Genomic DNA, 26073 nt, shown 5'->3' on the forward strand with positions numbered 1-26073 from the left:
AATTTTATATACTTATAATATGTTCGGCAAGGTAAATGGATTATATTCTGAGCACAGTAGGAAACACAAAAGGAAAAATTCTCCAGAAAATAAGTTTAAAAAAAATAATAACTTTCTTTTTTTGTTATTTTTTAATAAGCATAGTTAAATTTAAAGTGTAAATCAAATTAGGAATTACATAAAACATTTCATATAAAAATGCGATACATGGCTGTAATGCAGTGTAGCTATTTTCAATATGCATAGAAATCTAAAATCTACGCTATTCCAGAAGATCTTGACACTTCATAAAACTTCCAAGGGATTAAGAAATTTTATTTTATTTTGTGTAGAAAAATAACAATGCCTCTAAATAGAAATTGGCATGGCCAAGGTAAAACATAGCACAAGACAATCACGGTATTCGATGTTTAATAATAATTACAAGAATTCTTCAAAAACAAAATTTAAAAAAATTTTAAATGTATTTAATATTTTTAAATTCATCAAATATATCTCTTTCCACGTAGAGTGAAAAACATTGCACTTGAAGATTAACTAATAAATTTGATTGAATTGAATCCCGAAAATATTTACAAGATGGGGAGAGAGGGGGGTATCCAATTAAAAGCAAATACTGGAACATCCCACGCTGTAAGTCAACAATTTTTCTTTCGAGAAAGAATTTGATAAATTTAGACATTATACGCTAAATCTTTAATTAAGAGAAGACGACCAGATTCCCCGTAATCTTCCCCGTTCTGTCAGCTGAAGGAGTTGGTTTAAAAATAGAAATTTCTTAGAAAGATTTCATTTATATTATGCTCATGCGACAGGTTAGACATAAGTTTAAGCAATGGAAAATACAGAAAACAGCAATTTATGCTTCAATGGCGTGAAGAAATGAACTGTAAGAGAAAAACATGAGTCAAACATTAATATCTAGAGAAAAACAATCATACGACGTTTTTAAATTCTTTGCTTCGTTAAATCAAAATTCGTATTTAACAGAAGCTGGAATATAACTGAGGGGGTTGGACATCCTCAAAAAATAACAAGCCATGATCAAATTCGAAGATCAAGCATAGAAATTTCAAACTTAATATTTAATTAATATGTATTTGCAAAACTTGATTTAAAAATTTGCAAATTTGTTTAACCCTCGCAATTCCATTTTCACTGAAGCTCCATGCACCGAAATTAAAAAACAAAACAAATACATATCACATTTCCTTAAAAAAACTGATAAAGGACTCTTGAAATTCGGATTCTAATCTCATATTCATAAACAAAAAAAAAATGACAAAGCAATAACAGCTAATTAAATGTCAGCATAAATTTTACATGCTAAGGGATAAGAAACTTCATAGTTTTTTTAAATTTTACAATAAAATCACAGTTAAATCAATTCATCATTTTGATAAAAAACAATTTTTTCACAAACCCAAGAACTGGTTTTAGGGTCTATTCTAATGATTCATTCTGACCTCGAACATTAACTAACGAATAAAATAAATAAATCCTCACCTCGTGGGCCAACATCTATAGCATCCAATGCTTAATTTCCATGGAGAAAGAAATACAAAACCAAAGATGGCTGGGGAAAAAAATAAGCACAGAAACACTGCTGGAAGGGGTGACAGCACACGCCCTCTTTTCTTAGAATACACAACACTTCGCACGAAATTCGGAACTCCCGCAATCCAGGCGCACAACACAACTCCTCACAAATTAAGAGGACGTGACGTAAAGATGGGGACAAAACGCGTAATCAGCGCGCACACAAATCCGAACTCCGATCCGACCGACTTCGTTTGCAACTCTGGCAGGAAGAAAAAACGGCCAGGAAGCACTGCACGAGGCCTCAGGCCACGCCTTCCTCCCCCTCTGGGATGGCAGATGATTTCTTGATTGAGAATGATTTTACAGAAGGCGTCGAAACGAGAGGGTGTGATAAGGCATATGCACGCTGAGACAGAAGTCTGCTAAGTGACAAATGTGTCCGACTCGCGTTTTCGACGATCCAGATTTCTCAGCCTTGGACAAGCAGAGCGATCGTTGACAGCTCTTCACTGCTGCGGCCTCGCGGTTTGGCGAGGAGGCACAACGAGAAATCAGATGTCATGCCAAATGATTGTTTCATCACGCGCTATACCAACTTGAAATGGAACGTCAGATATTCTTTGCAAAATAATACTCGCACATCACCTTCGAATGTTATTGCCCAACGCTCTAAAATAAGCTTTTCATTAGGACTAAAATGAATAATATATATATATATATATTCTTGATTTTGATGAATCGTTTTAAACCATCTCGAATTTGAAAAACACATTACTGTAAAATATCTGTTTGTGACAAAGAAAACTCAAAAACACTTTAAGGTAACCGGATGAAATTTTGTATATGATCTTTACGCCAAATTAGCAAATTTCAATCAAATTTAGATAAATCCGATTCAGCGGAAATTTGTATGTCCGGCTGTTCGAGTATACGTTAACACGACAGACAGAGAGAGAGAGAAATTAACTAGATAAAATTTGGCACAAGGACTTGAACGTCCGTCGGTCCGCACTTTCGGAAGAATGTAAATGTGATAACTGAAAAACACAATGACTTAAATAAATTAAATTTCACATGTGATTTTGTGATTGCAATTGTAGTTCTGTGTCAATTTCAAACCGTTAAGAAAAAAAGGTATCTAAAACACAAATTCACCTTTATTAAAAGAGTGTGCGAGAAAGTTTTGGGGAAACCAATCCTGCTAATTATTATATGTGATAAAATGAGATACTGAGACAAATTTTTAAAAAAATGCGCTTCCATGCAATTGCAGGACACAATTCTTCATTTGTAAAAAAACACAAAATTCGGAGCAGTGACGAAGGGGGCATAATTCACTTCTACTTATTATCAGTGATACAGGAAATATAAATGGCCTGCCGACTTGGGTTTTTTTTTTTTTTTTTTTTCCCCACCCTTTATCAGATTTGGGTTTAAAAAGTGTGAAAAATGTACTACGATTTCGCATCTATATCCACTAAAGAAGGACATAGAATTAATAGTCAGAATAATATAAAATTTTAACAAAGCGATTTATTGTATTCTATGACTGAATATGCATGCAGCAGACCACATCATAGATGTACAACCAATCACAATGTATTCGCATATCGAAAAGTAATTGTAACTAATTATTATATCGTTTACATGAACAGTCTCTAGATTGCAAAAATGCGACTTGTGCATAATATTCTTAGATTAAATCCCATTAAGACATAATGGCTGATCAAACTGTAATTCTGTATCTTCTTAAAAAAGGCATTTTAAAAATCTTGCGTAAAGCAATGAACGCTCCGCTTTCCATTCTTATGTTTATATATCATATTCCAAAAAAAAAAAAAAAAAAAAAAACACTAATGAAATAACTTTGATAAGAAATAAGAAATGCCTATATCTGTGAGTGGTTAAAATGTCTAACGATCAAATCCTGAAAAGTAGCATTAACCATAAAAAATGATTTTTAATGCGAAGAATGTATTGATTTAACAATACTTTTGAAATATTTGCATGTAAACAACAGTATTAAGTTCAGAATTTTTTTGTTTGTTTTTTTTCAAAAAAAGAAACAAAAAATATGGTTTCTCATTTTTATCAAGCTGTCAAATAGATCCAAATAAAAGGAGCATCTCCCATTTTCTTCTAATTTAATAATTGTTGAGAGGCCGCCAATTTTGTCTAGTACGGAAGAAAACTTTCTTTGAGCTCGAAATGGAGACAGTTCATATTCGGGTGATAAACGTTAAATGTGCGGCGGTATTAGAACTTTGAAACCCATTGTGCATCTGGCAGAGAGGGAAATGTGTTGACAGAGCACACGTGTTGGACAACGTGCAAAATCAAATGCCAGACATGTGTTCGTTATGCAACTGTCAAATCACGAGAATTGACTCCATTTTTAAGCAATTCTTTCAGATTCAGAAGAAAAAAAAGTTGTCCTATAGAAATTTCTAGATTTTCATGACCGAAAATGAATTTGGAACTTTTTTTTTGACAAGTTAGTGTTGTGCATTAACTTCTTCGAAACAGGTGAAAGACGACATTCGATCAAAATGACAGAACATATTCTGTAAAATGCAGCCATACAAAGCACCTTCTGCAGATTCCATCTTAAGACAACGCGTCCATCCATCTAAAAGAAATATTGCCTAGAAAAAGCAACATACATTCTCAGATGTATCTTTAAGAACACAGAACATTCCCCTGGGAGACCTTTCCTTAAATAAGACAAGAGGCCGTTCATCCGAGCATTTTGTTTTGACAGAGCGGGGAGGACTAAACGGTTGGGGAGGGAAACACGTCATTTCATTAGAAGCTAATGATGGTGACGAGATATATTGAGAGAACACTCATTCTGTTTCCGGAGGAATAAAGATAACGGAGATAATGGAAGTGTGATGAGAACATGATGGCAGGTACCAGGGGAACTAAATGATAAAATTCCGTGACCATTTTAGAAAACGAAAAACTAAAACCAGACATGCATGTGACAAAATCATAGAAAGAACTGAAATTGGATGAAATAAAACTGGAGATGGTTATTGTTATTCCGATGAATTTTATTTTGAAAATATTTACAAAACGTTTTATATTTTGAAAAGTCCGATATCAGACGTCTCTACAAGACGTCTGATATTTTTAAAACTCGTTATTGCCCATGATAATAGATTAAAAATAAACAATAGTCTTAAGATGAAATATTTTACTTTTTATTGAAATCAATCCAGTACTAATTTTCTTAAATCCTCAAGACCTCGGTTCCGCCTTTATATACATATACTTACTCTATCAGATCCGCAGTCAGTCCCTAAAACCAACCCTTCTGCCACTCTAAGAAGACGCTAAAAGTAATCGGCACGCACACTGTCATAATCTGAAATACCTGATCAAACAGCCAGTTTCTAAACTTGAATTGAAACTCTACTCTGAAAGGTGAGTTACCTATCGATAAAGTTCTTGAAATTCTGAAGCCACTAATTGTCTTTATTATTTTTTTATTATTATTTTTATTTATTTATTTTTCCGGTCTGAAACATACAGTTTATCTCCCACGCCGACTTTAATGATGCGAAGCTTAACAGAAATCGACGGAAAGAAGCTGAAACATATGGCTAAACACGACTAAATATATTCAATAAAACATACATCAGAAAGAAAAAACTTCTATGTTATATTTCGATACAAAATATCAGTGAAAATTAATTCAGAAAACGATTATTAAAAATATATTTTAATGAAATTTTTATTTATCATTACTTATAAACTATTTTTTCTTCTAATGGAACTATATACTAGCGATCACACAGAAAAAAAATTAATAAAGTTAACTGCCTAGAACAAAAAGATACACACAAAAAAGAATATCCTTAAAAAAAATTGATTTTTCGAATTATTTATGTCTCAAAATTTCCCGCAACTTAAGTCTCGTCATCATCTTCTAAATATATATAAACTACATGTAACGCTTTTCCCGTCTTTCAGTACAAGTTCGTAGCCGAAAGCTATTTAAGAACAAACATGTGTTGTCGCTGTTGTCATGTAGACGTTAATCATTTTTCTCAGTGACATAAAAACAAAACAACGACGGTGGGAAAAGTTGTAAAAATAAACATAAAATCCTCGTTAAGCAATTAAACAGCAAAATCTAACAACGCAACGCCAGTTCAAAGTAGGAGAGAAAATAGTTATTCTCTATCCAATTCATGCATAAACGAACGTGGTCTAATCCACCTTTTTAACGCGCAGGAAAGGAGCAGAAGCGCGTGCGCACGATCAACGATCTCCGTACTCCCGCTGCCATAGCAACCACTACAGGATGTTGAACCTGAAGACGTGAAAGAAAAAGGTTGATTTTAAAGCAGCTACAACTTTGCCATCGTAAATGAACAGCTTATCAGAAAAAATGGAAGAAAAACAAAAATATAAAACGGCGGTTTTCTTTTTTAGCATAGTTCGCCCATCACCAGTAGATGGAAAAATTCCAACACTGTCATTAAGAATTAAGGGCGTGGTACGGTTAAACAATTAAAAGTAATAAAGTTTTGTGCTTTGATTTTTATACAAATGTGTCGGATAATTAGAAATTTATCATTTTTTTTAATATAATGCTTACTTCTAAAAAAGTAGAAAATTAGTAGGTGAGAAATGTATAAGCTCAATTCAAAAAGCATTTTTTAAAATATTGATTTTCTATGTAAGATAATCTAAATCTAAAGAAATGATAAATTCTATTCGAAAGTGAAAATGATGTCAAAACTGTTCCAAATATTTTTTCCTAACATAAGAAAGCATGAAAATAAGCATTTTGCAAATCAGTTTTCATAAGTATAGAAGGAATTCAATTACCAGAAGAAAATCTTCTGCTAAACTATCATTAATATAAAAGTTTCAAAATGCCTTAACTGAGAACTAACTCCTAAAGCATGAACCTGGTTTTTAAAATATCGATGTTCGGGGGTAAATAATAAGCCATTGTGTGATTTTTTAAAAAAATTTTCTTTTAAAAGCAAGGTATTTCATTTTGTCAAAATTTCAGAAATAGTAAAAACATGAAAGAGAGGGAGTGAGAAATAATATAGTTTTCGGGCATAAAAGGTATAAAAATTATACATTTTATGATTTAAATTTCTCAAGTTTTAAAAGTTTAACAACATATGCAAACCATTTAGGGTTATAAGCATTTAATATTTAGTAGAAGTATTAAGGAGGTGGAAACAAAAATATTTTTCCGAATCCAATTCCGATGTCCAAGTATATTGTTACATTTTGAATTAAATAAATAGCTACCTATCAGTATTTCAATGACATAGGAAACCATTTTTTCATGTTTTATTCAGCAAACAATTTGCAGTAATCAAACATGACACAGGCTTGGAACAAGAAAAGCTGAACTTCATAAAATAATGAAATGCACCACACATAAACAATGAGGGATAAAATAAATATGATTAATTGAACAATAAAATGTAAATATAAGCAAAAAGTGCTTGAGATACTAAAAATATTGTAGAATTATGACATGAAAGAAAATTTGATCGACTCTGATATCCGCCGAAAAGTGCCATGTCTGAAAAATACACTACTGTTGTAGATTCTTACCACAATGTTCATATTTTGAAGGGATGTGAAAATTACAAAAATCATGTGGCAAATCTTACATGGACAAGAGTGCAATTATTGACAACTGAACAAAACAATTTTTTTAAAGAAAGTAATAACGTAACAGAGAACATATCTTCAGAATAAACTAAACAAATGCAGAAAAATTAAAGAATTACTCACCTTGCGGGTACAGCAAAACCCCACCAACGCCTAGAAGCCCGACGGAAACACCCTATATTAGGACAGGTTCCAGACAAGATTTCATCACCAAGACACAACTGCCAACTCAGTGTGGTTAAAATAAGATGAGAATTCCAAATCGGAACTATTCCATGGCGGTTTTTCTCCACTAATAACTTCTCCAGCCGTGCGTTGAAGTTTCACGATCGAACGAGACCTTGCAATGTGTGTGTGTTGAAGAGATGCGGTTCGCTGACTTCGGATATCGATCCGCTGGTGGTTGTACGATACGACGCTGAGCACGTGCGCGGGAAAATGCCGGCTCTTCCATTTCACACCACACCCGGCTTACAACGGTATGTCCACTACACAGGTGGAGTAGAAGCAGTGACACCAACAGAACAAAGGAGGAAGGAGAGGGAGGGGGGTCATTAAATTATGACCGTCCAGAGCACGCGAAAAAACCATTTTAATCTCGGTCCGAATTAATGAAACTCTGCCATGCTGGAAAGACGCCTTCCTTTTTATAATGCAAATATCGCCGTGGGAAGAGTGGATCAATAGCTTGATCGCACGGTTTGTAGCGTCCGACCACAAAGAACTCGTTTCTCAACTCATGTTACAAATAGTAAGAAAAACACCGGAAATGCGAAAGTTATACGCAATAGTCCCGACTTTTAAGATACACTAGCGGGTTAGAAAAGATCAATGTATCGCATAACAAGATCAGTGATATCCCAAAGAACTATGCAAAAGGAATTTAATGGCTTGTTGATGTCATTAAGAAATGATTTTGAAACATCGACCTCGATCACTGACAACACTGTTTCTTTAAAAAATGATTGTCTTAATGATGATCACCATCATCATCTTTCTTTTCTTTTTTTTTCCCCTCCCATTCCCGGAAGATTCTTGCTTTTTGATACGGTTACCGCGAACATTTGACGGAAATTTGAAAGTAACATTTTGAACCAGATGATAATTATATAAAACATTATACGATACAAAAAAAAATGGCAGATAAAAAAAGTAAGCAATCAAATGATTTTCTGATTAATAAAATATGCGACTGCATCACATGATATAAAAACATTTCAAAGATATTTATGCATGTGACGTCACTGTCGCATCAACAAAATAACTGCGTGTATCATGCAGTATTTCACTATATGCAGTCTATCGTTCTACTGTGAATTCACGTCATTTTCTCTTAGTATTTGAATTCTAAAATTAGATCGGCGCTCGCTTTTCTAATTTAATTTTCAATTATGCTTTCAAAAATAAAACATAACCCGGTAAATTATGTAGTTTTAATCCAAGAATAAAAGTGTTATATGTTAAAATACGTGAAGAAAACGGCCCAATAATGAATGAAGATTAAATATAAACAAAATAACATTTCATGCAAAATGAGCTTTAATGAGATTTAAAAGGTTAAAAATATAGCATACTCATTTTACTTCAAAAATGAATCTTTAAACTCTAATGAATCCACAACTACTATTGAACTGTGCCCAGATGAAGGTCGGTTACATTTGACAGTTTTCTTTGGACATAAATTAGTGGACGAAAGCAAGGTAGGGCAAGTTTACAATAAGTCGAGTGTAATCCATTCGCATGGTATCCTTGTAAAACACAGCACCACAGGCAATGACCAAGCGAAAACAGAAATCTAGTTGGAGTTAGTCCAAAGAAAAATCGATCGGAACTCAACAATTTTTTCGCAAGCTCGGATAAAATGCATGACGTTAAACTGAGAAAAGTCGAACACTTTTATTTTGAAAGGAGGAGAAAAAAAATATTAAAAATTATCTTATATTAAAAATTATCAAATTATTAATTAACATAAAAAAACTGGGAGCAGATGTATAAAAACATCTAATATTACATAAACTTCTTTATTACAAAATTTTTCCAACTTCATCCATATTTTTTTCATAGCTGCCTATACCCTTTGATACTACAACAAATGTGTAGTTTATTCATTTTAAGTCTGTACTTTCGACATTCAGAATATATTTCGGCAAGACAATCTAAGTAAAGTGTAACAAACCAAAAAGAAGATAAATTCAAAACTACTACAATAAATGTACATTTATTGAGAAAAATGGATATGCAGAAAAGCATCGAACTTTCCAAAGAAAAATGACGAACTGAGATGATTAACCTCAAAGAAGAACAATTCAACAAGATCTTGTCTGAATAATTCCACTTTACAAGTTTTAATTAAGAATAAATATAACAATAACTATCAAAGTTTCAGTAGTTGAAGAAATAACTTTAAAAAACGTATTGATTAAAATTACACTAACGTAAAATTAAAATTACCACTAAACAATGAAAATGGGATAAAAGCAATCTGCTTAAAGCCATCTGAAATGTTTTAAATATGAACCCCCCCCCCCGGCGTCTAACGCAACAAAACAATATCATTTGCACAGACAAAAAGAATGCATTATTCTATTCAATACTTCCACAGATTAATTTGGATCCAAAAAATAACTTACCACACAGTCACGCAGAACTAAATCACACATATCAATCACACAATCAGTAAGAAAAAAAATGATTCGAGGCCACATTCTTTCATTCATCTTTTTGGGGGAAAGAAAGGTTGACATGTTACAATAAAAAAAAACTATAAATAGATTATGTTAAATGATTTATTATCAAACACGCACACTCAGATTGGATATACTAGATATGTAGAGCCATACCTACAGAAAATACCGCGCAGAGAGGGCAAATATCAAAACTACGCTTTCACATATTTAATTGGATGCAAAACAAATTACCGGATATTTGAAGCATATTTTCTTTATAAACAACACATCTCAAAGGCTCTATGAAAAGATTCATTTTCAAGTGCAACACCAATATTATAAACTCCACCCCCTTCCAAAAAAATTTAAAGGTTTCTTGCTTGGCTATTCTGACACCCATTTTCAACGAAATATATCGATTCCAATCTCAAAAAACAACAAAAAGTTCCAATTAATTGTCCGCGTCTTTAACTCTTTTTTTTTCATATAATTTCGATATCTTGCACTTATATTATTAATGAAATTTATTTCTACTTTTTCACATATGATTTAGTTTATGACAATTCTAAACAATTTATTATGCATTTCAAAATATTAAATCAGATTTTTGCTGATTGATGTTTGGTGTAGTAAGAAACATGACCTTCAGACCCTATTTAATTTAAATCTGATTTCATGTTGAATCTAGTTTATCAAATACTACTAACACGCTTATAGTATATAGAGGTATATTGGCTTATTAATCAAAAAAGTAAATTCAAAGGAAGTGCAGAACTTCAATCCTGATTAGACTTTGGAAAAATCAGAAAAATTGAATGAACAAAAATATTAATACAAGATAAAACTATTTTTAAGAAGTTCTGGGGGATAAAAAAATAATAATAAATACTTTTTTATCAAATCTAAATAGACTAATTAACTCCACAATTTTCTCTTTCCTCGGAAGAGTGACCAGGGCACTTACCACATCCTAATTGCACCACTGCTTTATCTGACGAGACTGTAAACCCGAAGAACGATCACAGCATCTAGCGAACAACCGATTAGCCACGGGAGGATTGATTGGGGATAGCAAGACTTTACAAGCAATGCGCCAACATGGGCAGTATATACTTACGTAACAGGCAGTCTACAATAAAATAACCAGCGGGAGTGGTCTCCGAAAGCTTTGTCACACACTATCTAATAAAGGTGTTATCCGGGAGAACACCTTGCATGGCATTTGCATACGATAGTTAATATTAACGTTTGGAGTGAATGCAACATTTTCATTGAATCTATCGTGTGATCCTTGGCGCGTTTTGGGGCGATTAATGAATGGCATGCGGTTAATAGTACGGTAATGTGTTATAGACGTGTTTTCCCCGAACTGATTGAAACCAAAATTTGATGTTGCGTTACAATTACACTCAAAAAATCAGATACGATATATATATTTAAGTTTGCGCGGTAACATGCTCCTGAAAATACAGACTGACAGGCTGTCAATGCCTTGTTGAATTTGGCCCAAAATTTAATAGGAGTCTATGCTATAGATGTTAAATCGTGTACCGAATTTTGTCGGTCTATCTCTCTTTATTTTGTAGTTATCGTATTAACTTACATTCGAACAGCCGGAGTGGCAGACACTTCCTCTGAATAGATTTTGTTCAAAATTTGATCTAAAAATTATAAATTTGGTGCAAACGCCATATTCAAAATTTCATCTATCTAGCTCAACGCGTTGTTTTTTTTTGGGGGGGGGGGCTGTTGTCACAGGCACAGATATTTTTCGAACACTGTGAGGTCAAAACGTGGAGATCAGTCAAAATCTCAAATTCGAATTTTTGACGATTACAATTTATTCTTCGAATAAGAGAAAGCAAAAATGTTACGGTATCTTAACCAAAGCCAAAAAAAAAATGTAGCAAAATAAAATGGGCATGGACATATGTAGATTAGATGCCACTAGTCACGGGGAGATATAGTTGTAAGAATATTTACAAGACAGTTCAGCGGAAAATGTGACTTATCACTCAAAAGTAAACAAGTGTTACTTGACCAACTAACGTTTACTTAAACGCCCACAAAAAACGATCCATTAACTGCGAAGTGCAAAAACCCCATAAGCCAGACAGAAATGAGCAACATGCCACTAGCTGATGGAGTTTCCGGTCGCTGCGCTCGCAGAGCATAGGCACATGACCAGGTGTTATCGTGCAAGCAGATGGGGAAAGGCGGGATATGTTCGAAACAAAAAGTAAAACCGAAATGGGCGGAAGTTTTCATACAAGCGCCATTGTTACATGATAAAGAAAACTGTTACTTTATTGAAACGACTTTCTTTAATCATTATTTAATAATATTTCAGAAGAGAACATTATTTTTCAGTGTAGATCAATATATTTAATCACGAAATATTTTTTTCAATAAACTAACAAGATCTCTCCGAAACCTTTTCGCATACTTTCTAATAAAAGTTTGTCCCCTACAAAAAATTGTGAACCTGGAGTAAGGCACAGGACGATTTATTTCGCGAAATGAGAAATGCCTTTTATAAATACAAAAGAAAAAGCAGTCATCATGAAATTCAATTAAATATAAATATTTCATGAACCAAACTAATAAAAGATACATTGTATTTTAGAGAGTACTAATGCAACTAAAACACAAATAAACTTAACCAAATTAGAAATAAATATTAAATTTAAATGACAAAATGGAACCAAGAAGAAAGAAATGATGAATCCATGTGGTTTTGGAGGTGAAAATTAGTATCACAAAAAATCAAAGACAATAAATTATACAATAATAAGCAAAATATTTTAAATCTACGCAAGACCACAGCAAAAGTGAATGATAAAAACTACAAAAAAATCATTTAATCATAAAACCAAACTTATCATAATATTGCTTATATAGTCATGAAATATTAACCTTTGGAGTGAATTTCGCATTTTTAAGGATCTATCGTGTAATCCTTTGCGACTTTTTCGACGCTTAAAACTTGGCATGAGGTTAATAGAATCTGAAAATCGAATTTGTGTTTTAGACGCATTTTCTTCCAACCGATTGAAAAAAAAATCTGAAAAAGAACTACATTTGTAATCACAAAATCGCACGCCAAATTTGATATATTTAAACCATTACGTGTTTGAATTGTCACTTTTACACGCTTCTGGAATGACAGATAGACAGACGGTCAATCCCTCATTGGATATGATTCAAAATTTGAAAAATGTCGACAATATAGATGTTAAATCTGCGTACCGAATTTTATTCGTGTAGCTTTCTTCGTTTCGTCGAATTCAAATTCATTTATATTCAGACATCTGGACAGACAATTTCCTCTGAATGCATTTTGATCAATATTTGATAGAAATCTACAAATTGGGTGTTAGGTCCATATATTAAATTCCATCCATCCAGGTCAAAGTATTTGCGAGTTATATTTGTCAAAGACAGACTAAAATGTGTTTTTCGGAACAGAGATCTAAAACGCGAAGACTTGTCAAAATCTCAAATTCGTATTTTTTGACGATTAAAATACTTCCTCTGTACTATGTATATGAGAAAGCAAAAACAAACCGCACAAAGAGGCAAGCTGTTTCGAAAATTGAAAATAATTCACTCAAAACGCGGCTCAGGATAAATTCAACAACGTGAAAAACGGGGAGGGGGAAAACTGTCATTTATTATTTCTTAGCTTTTTATTATTTTTGTTACTTAGCAAGACACACAGCAAAGGATGTTAAGATCTCTTTATAGCGTAAATGATAAATGATTTGAATTGTTACTCTTTTAAGCTTTATCAATCCTAAATTTTATACTAAAATATCAGACTAAGTGCACAAATATTAAAAAGGCAAATTAGGCTCCTAAAACGTTGAAGGTCCCGAGCGCTCGAGATTTTGGAGGAATTTTCGAAAGTTATTTAATTTTGTGTTTTTATTTAATTGCAAAGTCTGTGCAATCGAACCTATACAAATTAAAATCAAATATTATTGAAATTAATTTTGGAACATTATTCTAATAACATTCCAAACAAATTGTCATTTATAAGTTTTATATTATATTATAATTTTTTTTAAAGTAGTACTTTATAATTTTTAAAAAAATGTCTGAATTTAAATTATATTAAAGACAGTTTTATCATTTTCAAAACAATTTTTCGTTTAAAATTATTTTTAAATTTCAATTTGCACTGTTAAAATGCACAATACTGAAATCAACTTTAAGATATTATTCTGCAATTCAGCGTACTGATATTTTCATTTGTCAAAATTTGCTTTTTTAATACAGCTTATATAGAAATTAAATTATATGAATTTTAAAAAAATTGGTTTTGTAAGTTTAGAGAGGAAATGATGCCTTCGGAATTTGCATCGCCTAAGGGCCTCTAGAACACTTCATACGATCCTGATCAGACTACCTTTCTAATTGATGAATGGAGAGAGAAGATGCGCAAAGGAATCTCGTCGGATGATCCAAAAAGGTGCAAGCAAAAATCTAAAGCCGCGGTCCAACGACCGGATGATCTTCACAGATGTGGTCATAAAACTGTCCCCCTTCCTTCGTGGTGCCACCCCCGCCTGTGGCAGCGGACCCACGACCAGAGAAATCTTCAGACGGCACGCGTTCCCCTTTCGACCGCTCAAAACCCTCAGTTTCTTTGACTCACTTCCCCCCCATAGCCCAAACAAATTTTCCGGTTCTTTGATGTTTATCCATCTACCGACATTTTGCGGGAAACTACAGGCGTACTACAGGCGTACCGCGGGCGACGGGGGAGTGTGGTCCCCTAGTGGGTTGGATGTCAGATTTATGACCAAATCCTTGAGGTCGCAGGTCGTTGGACCGCCGCTTAAGGTCTATCTGGTGGACAATGACAGCATAGCGTTTCAAATAAAAACCGGCATCTCAAGAAACCAAATCCTTTTTGCGGTGTTCATCTTTTGACAGCTCGCTTATCGGAGACATTTTGGGGCAAGGTTTCACATTTCGCTTCAGCGGCCTCTAAAATTTCAAAGGGTTGACCGAAGAGCTCTCTGAACAACCAGCATCAATGAAAGCAAATCCTTTAAACCATTCAACACATGCACCCATTTTGATTCTGAATATGTGAGTCATTTTCACTCCAACTGTAAGGCAAATTACTCCTTGTGCGAGTTTTCTAAAAATAATAAACAACAAACTGAATAAATGAAAATTGTTTGTTTTTTTCGCACAAATAAATAATATTTCAAACAGCTTTTCAACATTATTCCTAATTTTTTTTTTCACTCATTCCTTTTATATATAAATTTTTAAATATCAAATAAGATTTCCGGCATAAAATTTAAATTATAAAAGAAATCAATATTTTCTTTATAGTTTTGATTTGGAAAAAATATATATATGACTATCTTTTTCATGTAATCAAGTTGTTTCATTCGACAAAAAATTTGTTTAATGACTTTTTTCATTTCTTCCACAAAATCCTCCAAACCGAAACGCTGCATTTCATTAATATTTGAAAAAAAATGAATGACCGCAGAATGCATTTGCAGATAATATTCTTAAACACATATTTTTTTTAGTTTTCACTGAATGACTGTTTAACTCAGTCTACCACGACCAAATGGACAACTATGGGTTACAGGCACGCAACAAAATCATTCAAAGGACGAATCCAAAACCCACATACAAACAAGTTAACAAACCGTCTCGAAGTAGACAGCACAGACCAGCCACATTTATGACGTGAGAAGCCACTAAAACCGAGCCATTTGAAAGGAGGGGGAAATCAAACGATGAGAGCTTTAAGCACTTTTTTTGACGGGCTGAAAACAGATTTGTTGCATTCTGATTCAAATTAAAATCTAAACAGCGAAATCCTTTTATTATTATTATTAATAATTTTAACTGGAATTTGTTCGATACCTTAAATATATTGACGTCTTTAAGCCTTGAGCAATAAAGTTTGACTGAATGACTACTTAAGTTCGATTTCAGCAATTATTCACTATATTGTAGCATTATTATTTATTGTATTGTATTACTTATCATTGTTGGCTCAAAATTTGACCCTAGTTGGATTTGGCTCAAAATTTGATAACTGCCTATACTATAGATGTTAAATCTATGTATCAAATTGTATCCATCTAGCTCTCTTCGTTTCGTAGTTATAGTGTTAACTTATATTCGCATAGTCGGACGGACAGACTTCCTCTGAATAAATTTTGCACAAAATTTGAAGATTATATATATATATATATATATATACACACAAATTTAGTGTAAAGATTATATACAGAATTTCATCCATCTAGCTCCAGACGTTTTTTAGTTTATCTTCGTCATTCTCCAGTAATGTGTTTTTCAAACTCAAGGTGATCTAAAACGAGAAGATTCGTCAAAATTCCCGAGTTTGAATTTTTTGATCATTACAATACTTTCTCTACACTTCGTATACAACTAAGTAAAAATAACAATAAAAAATAAATAAATAAATAAAATACATACCCACCGTGTACTCCCCCCCCCCTCAATGTGGCACAATCCAAAAGAAAGCCGCCCCACCTTATCCGTGACCTTCACCTCGCAGGGTTTGTAGAATCAATCCCCTCGACCTTTCCACTATGACTAACCGCCAAAAGAACGCTCCCCCAGTGACTCACTTCTTGCTCAATGGGCTGCAGAAACCTGTAGGCTACATAAATTACAGGTATACCGTGATGTTACAGGAGCTTTCCTTTTTCATCTGTCCTTTGGAAGAAAGCCAACGAACACAAACAGAGCGAATCCATTCACTTTTGGATTGGAAATGTTTCCTTATCGGCAGCTGCATGCCGATGCTTGTTCTGTTTGTTAGCAGATAGATACACACTATTTTCTTTGATAATGCCAAATGATAACACAGTAGGCATTTTCTGGATGTTTTGTATGTTGTTTTAGACCCACCACTGCATCAGGACGATACAAAAAGATGGAGGAGGGCTTTTTATTCATTGTTTTGAAGGGAGGCGAATTGACGGGCAAAATTGCGACATGCGATTGTGTGTGTGTGTGTGTGTGTGTGTGTGTGTGTGTGTGTGTGTGTGTGTGTGTGTGTGTGTGTGTCTGTGTCTGTGTGTGTGTGTGTGTGTGTGTGTGTCTGTGTGTGTGTGTGTGTGTGTGTGTGTGTGTGTGTGTGTGTTCAGACGTTCCCGTATAAAATGACTTTTTATATCATTTGGAAATCAAAAAAAAATTTATATTTTAAATGATGTCAATTTAGTTTCTGTAAAATTCTGTAGTCAATATTTAAACACTTTATTTAATATATTATAAACATATATTTTACTCTAGTATTTCACAACACTATTTTCATTGTTTTGAATGTAACCGAAATCTTTTCATTGTTTCCCTAAATATCTGATCGTGTGATTTTCTTCCATTATTGAAAGCTAAAGAAGGATTCTATTTAATATTCAATGTACTTGCAGAACGAATACAAAAAAGAAGTTATAATAATCGCTAAATGTAGAAGATAAACCGGACATAATACCGCTGTGATGTAAAGGGATTGGTCTCCATTAGAAAAGTTCATATACACAATGAACCGAACATATGTAAGACTATTAGAATAACAATGCTTTAATATATGGCAATTTGACGAAGCAGGGATCTGATTTTAATTAAACGATTCATCTGAAATGAAACAAAAGCAATATGTGCGACGAACAAGCTGGTCGTTAAAGGCGATGGGTTAACAATAATATATGCCATTCTTAATGGATAAACTTTTATTAAGAAGAGTAGGAAAATTTTCATTCAAACTAATAAAAGTTTAATAAAACATTCAAAAGATTTTGACACGAATTTAATAATTAATGTAATAATCCAATCGCTAATTAGAGCTGCAAAGAAAAGATATATATATATATACAATATTAAAATACTTAAATACATACTAGAGAAAAAGCAATTTAATTTTTTAAATTCAATGCTACATCTTTACCAATCTTATGTAATTTGGGAAAATTTTAGAAACAGTTTAGATGATCATAATTGAATTTTTCACGTACTTAAAAACAATGTGTCAAAAAATTATTCAAAAACTGTTTTAGAGAAGAAAAAAAAAGTAAGTTATTATTTTTACTCATGCAAGCCATTTGAGCTCAAAAGAAATGGTTGGTTACTGTGTTACTTTTTTTAATCGAAAACCTGTTAAAGTGGAGATAACACTTTTTTCACAAGCGAATGTCAAACAAAATTAAATGCCACAAAATAAAAGCAGTTTTATTAAAAGTTAATTATAAAGCACGGATTATGAAAAATAAATTCTAATACAATTCGTTTCATTGATTGCATCTTTTCGATCTTAGTCACATCCGATTTTATCATTTAGCACAAAAGTAAATGTGCAAATTTCCGCAGCTGCCGCCTTTTCGATTTGCAATGTGAGTCAGATAAAAGGATTGCAGAAAAATGATTCACCTTCCCACACAATCGACTCTTTCCTAGTAATTCTATCTCGATGAAAATGCAGTTATTGGGAAATTAAAAAAATAAGGCATAGCAATAAGTCGGAAATAGATATTTACACCTGCATTTATTTAATAACATGATCAATATGTCACTAGAGGCATAAAAGCAACAAACATTTAAAACGAAGAATACTAAGAAATGAAACAAGAATATGAGATTTGTTTATATAAGGTAAAATCACAAAGCCAAAAACGAAAACTGACATTCACAGGAAGTCTTGTCTGTCTGTCTGACTATTCCAAATGAACACAGTGATTAAAACATACAATACATACATCATTACAATACATACAATACATATATAACTAGATAGATAAAATTTAGCGAGCAGATTTAACATGTATAATGAATGTAGACACCTATCAAATTGAGAGCCAAATCTGTCAAAAGTTTGACTCCATGTCAACTTGTACTTTCACATGCTCATAAACAACTCAAAATCACAATGATTTAAATAAATAACATCTGGAAAGCGATTTATTATTAAAATTGTAGTACTTTATTACGATAAAACTGTATCAAGAAAGCATATTCAGTTTTCTTTATCCCATTACGAATCACGAAATTCTCATGTGTGAAACTGAAAATAAAAGTCTGAAAATTCAAAAAGTTCACAAAGTTGTCCATGATACCTTCTTTTTGTTGTTGTTGTTGTTACGAAAGGAGGGGTAACACCTTTATCAAGGAGAGTATGCCAAGAGGTTTCAGTGATACCACTCCAAATGTTTTTTCTCCCCTAGCCGTTATTTTTACGGTCTATACATAAATAACAAGTGAATGTCATATAGCCCATATGCGCACGAGATCTTTTTGACACCATCTTTATTCTTTTGTTTAGAAAACTATAAAAATGCACACCTATGACTTCCTACACTTTCATTGGGAAACTAAAAGATTAGAACAGCAGAAATCAATGAAACAATGAACCTCATTTTTTACTGAAATATTGCTATCAAACTGACTTCTGAGTGTGCTTTCTGTTCAGTTTAGTTATATTAACGTCCTGTTTTAAAGAAACACTAGGGCTATTTTGAGACGACCTCGTCATTTTGAACCGCGGTCAGATGATGAAAACGACACCTGAGCTGGCACGTCCTCTTCAAACTTCCATATCACACCAGTGGGAGGACGTCAGATTCTTTTAGTGTTATGGTTATAACAGCGTAAAATTGTGAGAAGCAGATTCAGAGATTTTCTCACAAGTGCTCGTATGGATAGTAAAAATAATAATGATAATTCAGATGGATGAAATTTTGGAAAAAAATCATGACACAGAATCGAAACACAAAGCAGATTCTGAATACTCTAGATAATCTGATCAAAAGTCCTTTCTTGCTCATGAAAAAAATAGCACAACCTTATACAAAATGCATTCTCTAATAATATGAATAAATTGTCTTGAAATTTATGTTGAAAATTCATTATATTCTGAACGAGGAATGATAAAAAATATTTTTTGAGTATTTTGAGGGTAAAGAAAAATGGCAAAAGTTATGAATTTTCAAAGCTGTATGTTTAAGCTCCGTTTTCTAAAAAAAAACGCAAAAGTAAACCATACGTTTAAAAAAGAAAGAAAAGAATATCTTATACTTCCAATATTTTTATACAGAAAAAAATTACTTGCTTTAAAAATAATGAGCGTTTTTTTATATATGGAATGGAGGACAAAGAAATGGATACTGAAAAAGTTTTCAAAAAAAGAAACTACGTTCCATTTTGATCTTTTTATAATAAAAATCACATTTCTGTCTTAAACAGAACATATTTGCATAAAAAACGTTCATATACTTTAACCACATTTTATTTTACATAAATAATCAATAAGATAAGAAGTAAGTGTTCTGCGCGTGTGGCAATGTTCAAATACGGATGTGTATGCTGAAGAGATCGGTGCTTTTGTAAACAAAGATATTTATCGCGCTGCGTGAGTAACATCGCTTTTTGCCCCGATAAAAGAATCGACGCGTTTCTCGTATAGCGTTTTATAAGAAAGCCCCTTACGAGAAGGTTAACCATAGTTAACCAAATTAAACACCTTTAGTTTCTATTATAGAATTCTAATACATAAAATATTGATTAATAATATTTAAAAATATACATTCAGTTCAAATAAAACGACAGCTTTCAAATACAGTTAGATCACATTCGGACTATTTAATTGGATGTATTCATACACAACGTAGCCATTTACGATGTCTTCAACTTCAGCTGCCTAGGAATATATTCATTTCCTATTGAATCGATCCATAAAAAATGCAGTCACTTAAGACAATCTTGGAATTATAAATGAATATTTCTGCATTCCTAACCTTTCTTTTCGCCTATGAAGCGTTTCATTATGGCATTTAATGATGCAGCTAAAATAATTTATACATTCTTTCCCATCAAAACACAAATGAAGAAAAGGGAGGAAAATGCAAAGGCACACCTACACATACATTTCTCAAATCTTACGCCAATGCTTGCAGATCTTATGAAGTATGCATTATTTAGATTGCATTCATATCCATTTTCACTTTTTGTTATATTAAGTGAAGAGAAAATATTGTAATCATCAAAAAAAAAAAAAAAAAAAAAAAAAAAGAATTCGAACTTGTGATTTTGACGAATCTCTAAATTTTAGACCACCCTGAGTTCGAAAAATACATTTTTTTAATTATAATGTCTGGCGGTGACAAGGGTCATTCAAAAACGCTTTGAGTTAGACGGATGAAATTTGGTACACTGTTTTTACATCAACTTTGTATAAGTTATAAACTTCTGAGCAAAATCTATTATCAGCGGAAGTCTGTCTGTTCCAATATAAGTTAAACACGAAAACCCCAAAATGAAGAGAAATAGATCGATAAAATTCGGCACACATATTTAATATCTAAATGGTAGACGCTTATCAAATTTTGAGCTAATCTCAACCATGGGTTGTCTGTCGACCTATACTTATAGAAACATGACTAAGCGATCATTCAAAATCGCAATAACTTTAATACACAGTCCAGTCACATTAATGTGACCACCTACTTTCGACGTCAACGTCAAATAACCATTTACAGAAGGCAGCACATTGCAGTAGAGCATATATAAAGGATGTCCGAAGGAATCGGAAAACATGCCCACACCTAAGCCTCTTGGAAACAAGACCATCTTCCTAATCTGTTCGTTCTCCTTCACAGTTTAGGACAGTTAGGACTCCAGGACTTATACTCATCAAAACATTAAAGATAGCCTTGCTATGCAAGGCGGGTGCTCCGTTGAACCTTTCAGTAATAATCGGAAAACATTATTGCCTCAAATAGGCATCTCACTTCTCTTGAGAACTGGTTCATAAAATGGTAACATACTTCAACATACTCAACATACTTCAGGAAAAACTGAAGCCATAATCTTTGTTAAAAACAACTGTAAAACTAACCCCCTCGGTTAAAATTAAAAACCAAATTAACCCGCAGTCTAAAGAATGCAAGCATTTAAGTGTAATTCTTGACTTTAAAAAAAAAAAAAAAAAAAAAAAGGACATGAACTTGAAAACCCCATTTCATATATACATCTAAAAAGTGTTTCGAGATCTAACTCGAACACTTTTCCGCTTAATATCTCAAGACTCCAAAATGAGGCAAAATAAAATTCTTATTTACAACGCCTATTTGTGTCCTGTACTAATATATGCATGCTCGGTGTGGTCATATGCTGCCAAGACATATTTAAACATACTCAAATTACAACAAAATAACTTGTTTAGAAATATTTGTAAAATAAAATGATACATGCCAAATACCAATATGTATAAATCCCTAGGCTATCCCCTGCCTTAAAAAATTTGTCAAAAAAAAACTTAACCATCTGCCATCAAGACAATGCGAATTGTCATACAGCAGTCAGTATACGTGCATGATTCGAAGAGTATCAGGATGTATTTACCATACTCCCCTGGCCAGCAAAACTTAAACCCAATCTCGAATCTTTGAGACCACCTCGATTGGGTTGTTCGCGCCATGGTTCTTCAATCGCATAACCTAGTGCAGCTGGCCACCACAGCTGGAGTCGCCATGGCTCATTCCAGTGAACATCTTCAAGACATTAAATGACTCTCTGCTTGCACGTCCGGCAGCTCTCCGCACTGTCAGGGTGGTTATTCTGTACTTTGACTGGTAAGACACATTAATGTGACTGAATTGTGTATGTGTATGACTGGACTATTCAGTACGTGATTTTGCGATACAATTGCAGTTCTGTGTTAAAATTTGGATTCCATCGGTTGATTAAAGAACGTCTAAAGCACTAATTCGATTTTCGATATTATTAACCAACAAGGATAGCACGATAGATTCAAGTAAAAATATTAAATTCACGCAAACGATTAATATTTCGTGATTACTGTACATCCCTGTGATACAGGACGTTCTCTTCATAGCACCTTTATTAGCGAGCATGCAAGAAAGTTTTGGGGAGACAACCACATTGTTTTTCAAACAATCGAAATATTTCACGCTTTTTTGGATATCCAGAAACGATTCCATAAAAAGGAATATGAAAAAAATATCAAACACATAAAAACGCGAGGTTTATCCGTTTTCAATAAAGTGGCCACTCGGCACGGCCATCTGGAAGATGGCTGTCAATTAGCGTTCCGGGGAAAACGTAAGCACAGGAGCAGGGATGAGTGCAGATGGTGTTTCGAGTTTTTCAAGTGCATCCACGCAACGTTATGACGCACGCTTAGAGACAGGGCCCGCAGTTTTATTTTTGGGCCGAGAGAATTCAACGCTTTTCTTCGACTGTAAAGTTTCTAAAATATAATGCTGTTGCTGATGCCACACTCTTAAGAAAGATCACATTTCAATTAAAATTAATAAAATCTGTATCGAAATCCTAATTGAGAAAGTTAATTTGTGTAATTACATCAAATATCAAGAGTACTAGCTTTAATAGAAGAACAGAAACAAACAGAAATAGTTTTAATACATTAATTAGTAAATATAATATAATTAAAATACTTGCGAAGTTAACATATTAAAATCCACCATCTTATCCTCGTAAAGCATTTCATGATTATGAAGTCAATGAATTATTTAATTCTAGTTTATAAGTTTAAAAATGCCATCATTCGATGCAGGGAGGAGTTCGGACGTCACAGCTAATGGGATTAAAAACAAGGCGCTGCAGCATCATACAGAACTTACTCTTTCGAATTACAAGAATAATTTACTTTAGAATATACTTATATCTACAAAATAGATATTTCAGTCAGACGAGAATTTTTTTAACTCTCTAAATTTGTACAGTGTATATACCACATCGCCCCAATTTATTTTTATTTCTAGAGTGAGCGTTCGTGTCTCGAGTAAAAGAAAAATATCGTAAAACCACCGTGCGCTCTAATATGTTCAAAATGTCGCTCATTTAAGTCTTAATTTTATTACATTACTACGCATTCCCCAGACGTGATGAACTGGGAGAAAAAAAATTTTTAATTATTATTCACGAATCACAGACAACATTATCAACACAGCGTATGAAATGATGCAATAATATTCAAAAGCATATTTGAAATCCACATTTTTGCCAGCATCAAAATCGATATACACTTTAAGAGAGGTAACCAGGAATTCTGAATACATTTTTCAAAAATATATTTCATGGTATAGTAAATGTTGTTTCTAAATTACAGAGACATTTTAAAATATTATTTAAATCATGTAACAAATGACTTGTAATCAACATTTTTGTTTCTATTTATTTATAGTGCAATGTTTATCTTTTAAATGGAATGAAATTTTAATCTATAATTATTTCACCTGTAAAAGCTATCTTCCTGGGAAAAAACATTCTGTTATCAGAGCTGCACTACAAATTAGAATATAACATACGTTTCTTGACAAATAAATCTGTGTGCAAGTACAATAGTTATATAGATATTATATATGTGTAGCGGTCAATGCGATTCATTCGTTATTAAGAATAATTATTAATAAATCGCATGGACTGAAACCTATATATTGAAGAAGAAAGTTGATTTTTAATTCCCTCTTTTTTATTTCTTGATATCATAATAGAGGCTATTAAAATATATTGAAAAATTACTACTTGTGTAATAAAATAAAAATTGATCTACTGAAATAAATATAAAAAAAGATTTTTCTGTTTAGTTTGGAATATTTTTTTCACTTATTTTTACAGCACTTCTGTTACAACGAATTTCCAAATTCATTGCCTTTCCATGGTTGACTGAACTAAACCTTCCCCTCATGCGAAATTTTGAAACACTCCAAACAATGCATCGGAAAATCTTTTTTAGCACCGTCTAAAGTGTGGAAACTGCAGCGGCACACAAAGGTGACCTTTAATATGCTACAGAAGCACTTCTAGAACACACAGCACTGTTTCTCAAGCATTTTTCTTTGGACCCCCCCCCCTCCCCTGCCTTCAAGAGCACACTCTTGTTACTTTACATACTCATGCGAAACAATGACAAATACAAATGGGAACTGAATAAAACATAATACACACATATACTTAAAAAAATTCGAGAAAGGAATAAAAGAATGGAATCTTACCGCTGAAGTGGAGTCATCCCAGAAAAGAAGGTCACATGGAAAGAGAAAAAAAAGAGAAAGCATCGTGTTACTACACTAGTAAAAAAAACTACCATACAATTGTGACATAAGTGGTGACACAGAAAAATAATAATCTTCTTAGATCCTAAGAATTTTATTCTTGGGATCTAAGAAAACTACGACAAAGAAAGCAGTGTTTCATAGAGAATAACTAACAAATAAAGAACCGCCTTTATTTATTTGAAATACTTAAAAGATCAGTCAACTTAATTTCTGAATTGAAGAAAAACAGTTTTTAGGGAAGCGTGAATTTATTCTACTTATGAAAGCAATTTTGCGGTGCTGTTCATGGTCAGGGGAAGTTTCTGCAAAACACGACAGTGAATAAGCATGATTATTCACTAAAAACACTCAGTAGCTGAAACCATTTTTATTCGGCAATATAAGAAATACGCAAAAGGATATTCCAACACAGACAATTAGTTTCGGTTTCATTTCATATCAAAATGTTTCAGTAAATATTTCTATACTTTACGCAGGATATCCACTCTACTGGCGGTTCAATGGATGAATCGAACAGCTCAAAACTATTAGATATAGGTATATGAAAAGTTAAGTGAAAATTACTTTAACGTAATAAATCTAAAAAAATCATCTTAATGCCGTATTTTATACATTGTTCAGATCAATAAATGTAATGCTAAAAACAGCAACCTTTTGTACCCCCTCTTCCCAGCTATATTAATAACATTTCATAAAACATTTAAAACATATCATTTTAAACAAATAAATTTCCACCCTTCTGCAACTAAAACTCGAGGAAAGAAACTAATCAACGAAAGCGGCTTTTGGTTTGGCCTAAAATAACGAAATTCAAAGTTTCAGAACTCGATCGGTCTGATGGCAGAAGACAGGAGCACTTTTTTTTTAAATGTCAATGTGTCCCAAATATTTTACTAAATATGGCAAGACTTAGTAATTTTTTGAGTCAGTCATTCTAATAGTAGATTTTTTTTTCTCTTTTAGAGAAATTTTTTTAAAAAAAAACAAGGAATATATACTTAATTTAGAAGGTTTAGAAATTTGATGTCGGGCAACAATTAAAAGTGGATATTCTGCATATTATCAACGCAAATGAACACCTTTTTAGACAGAAATCTCATAACTTT

General features: G+C 32.9%; 1 protein-coding gene across 5 annotated transcripts in view; it reads right to left on the reverse strand.

The window, feature by feature from the left end:
* The window catches only part of LOC129971182 (septin-7-like), a 100704-nt gene that overhangs the window by 58612 nt on the left and 16019 nt on the right, over positions 1 to 26073 (reverse strand). The window contains exon 1 of one of the 5 annotated variants that reach the window (XM_056084722.1): positions 1507 to 1997. The exons of 1 other annotated variant lie outside the window; for it this stretch is intronic. In XM_056084722.1, coding sequence (XP_055940697.1) covers positions 1507 to 1521 — 15 coding nt within the window. In that variant the 5' untranslated portion in view covers positions 1522 to 1997. Of the gene's footprint in view, positions 1 to 1506; positions 1999 to 7320; positions 7519 to 26073 lie in introns of those variants that run through there. 3 more of the 5 variants (XM_056084724.1, XM_056084719.1, XM_056084721.1) reach the window with 3 other exon arrangements.

This window comes from Argiope bruennichi, chromosome 6, assembly GCF_947563725.1.
Source record: "Argiope bruennichi chromosome 6, qqArgBrue1.1, whole genome shotgun sequence".
Taxonomy (NCBI): Eukaryota; Metazoa; Arthropoda; class Arachnida; order Araneae; family Araneidae; genus Argiope; species Argiope bruennichi.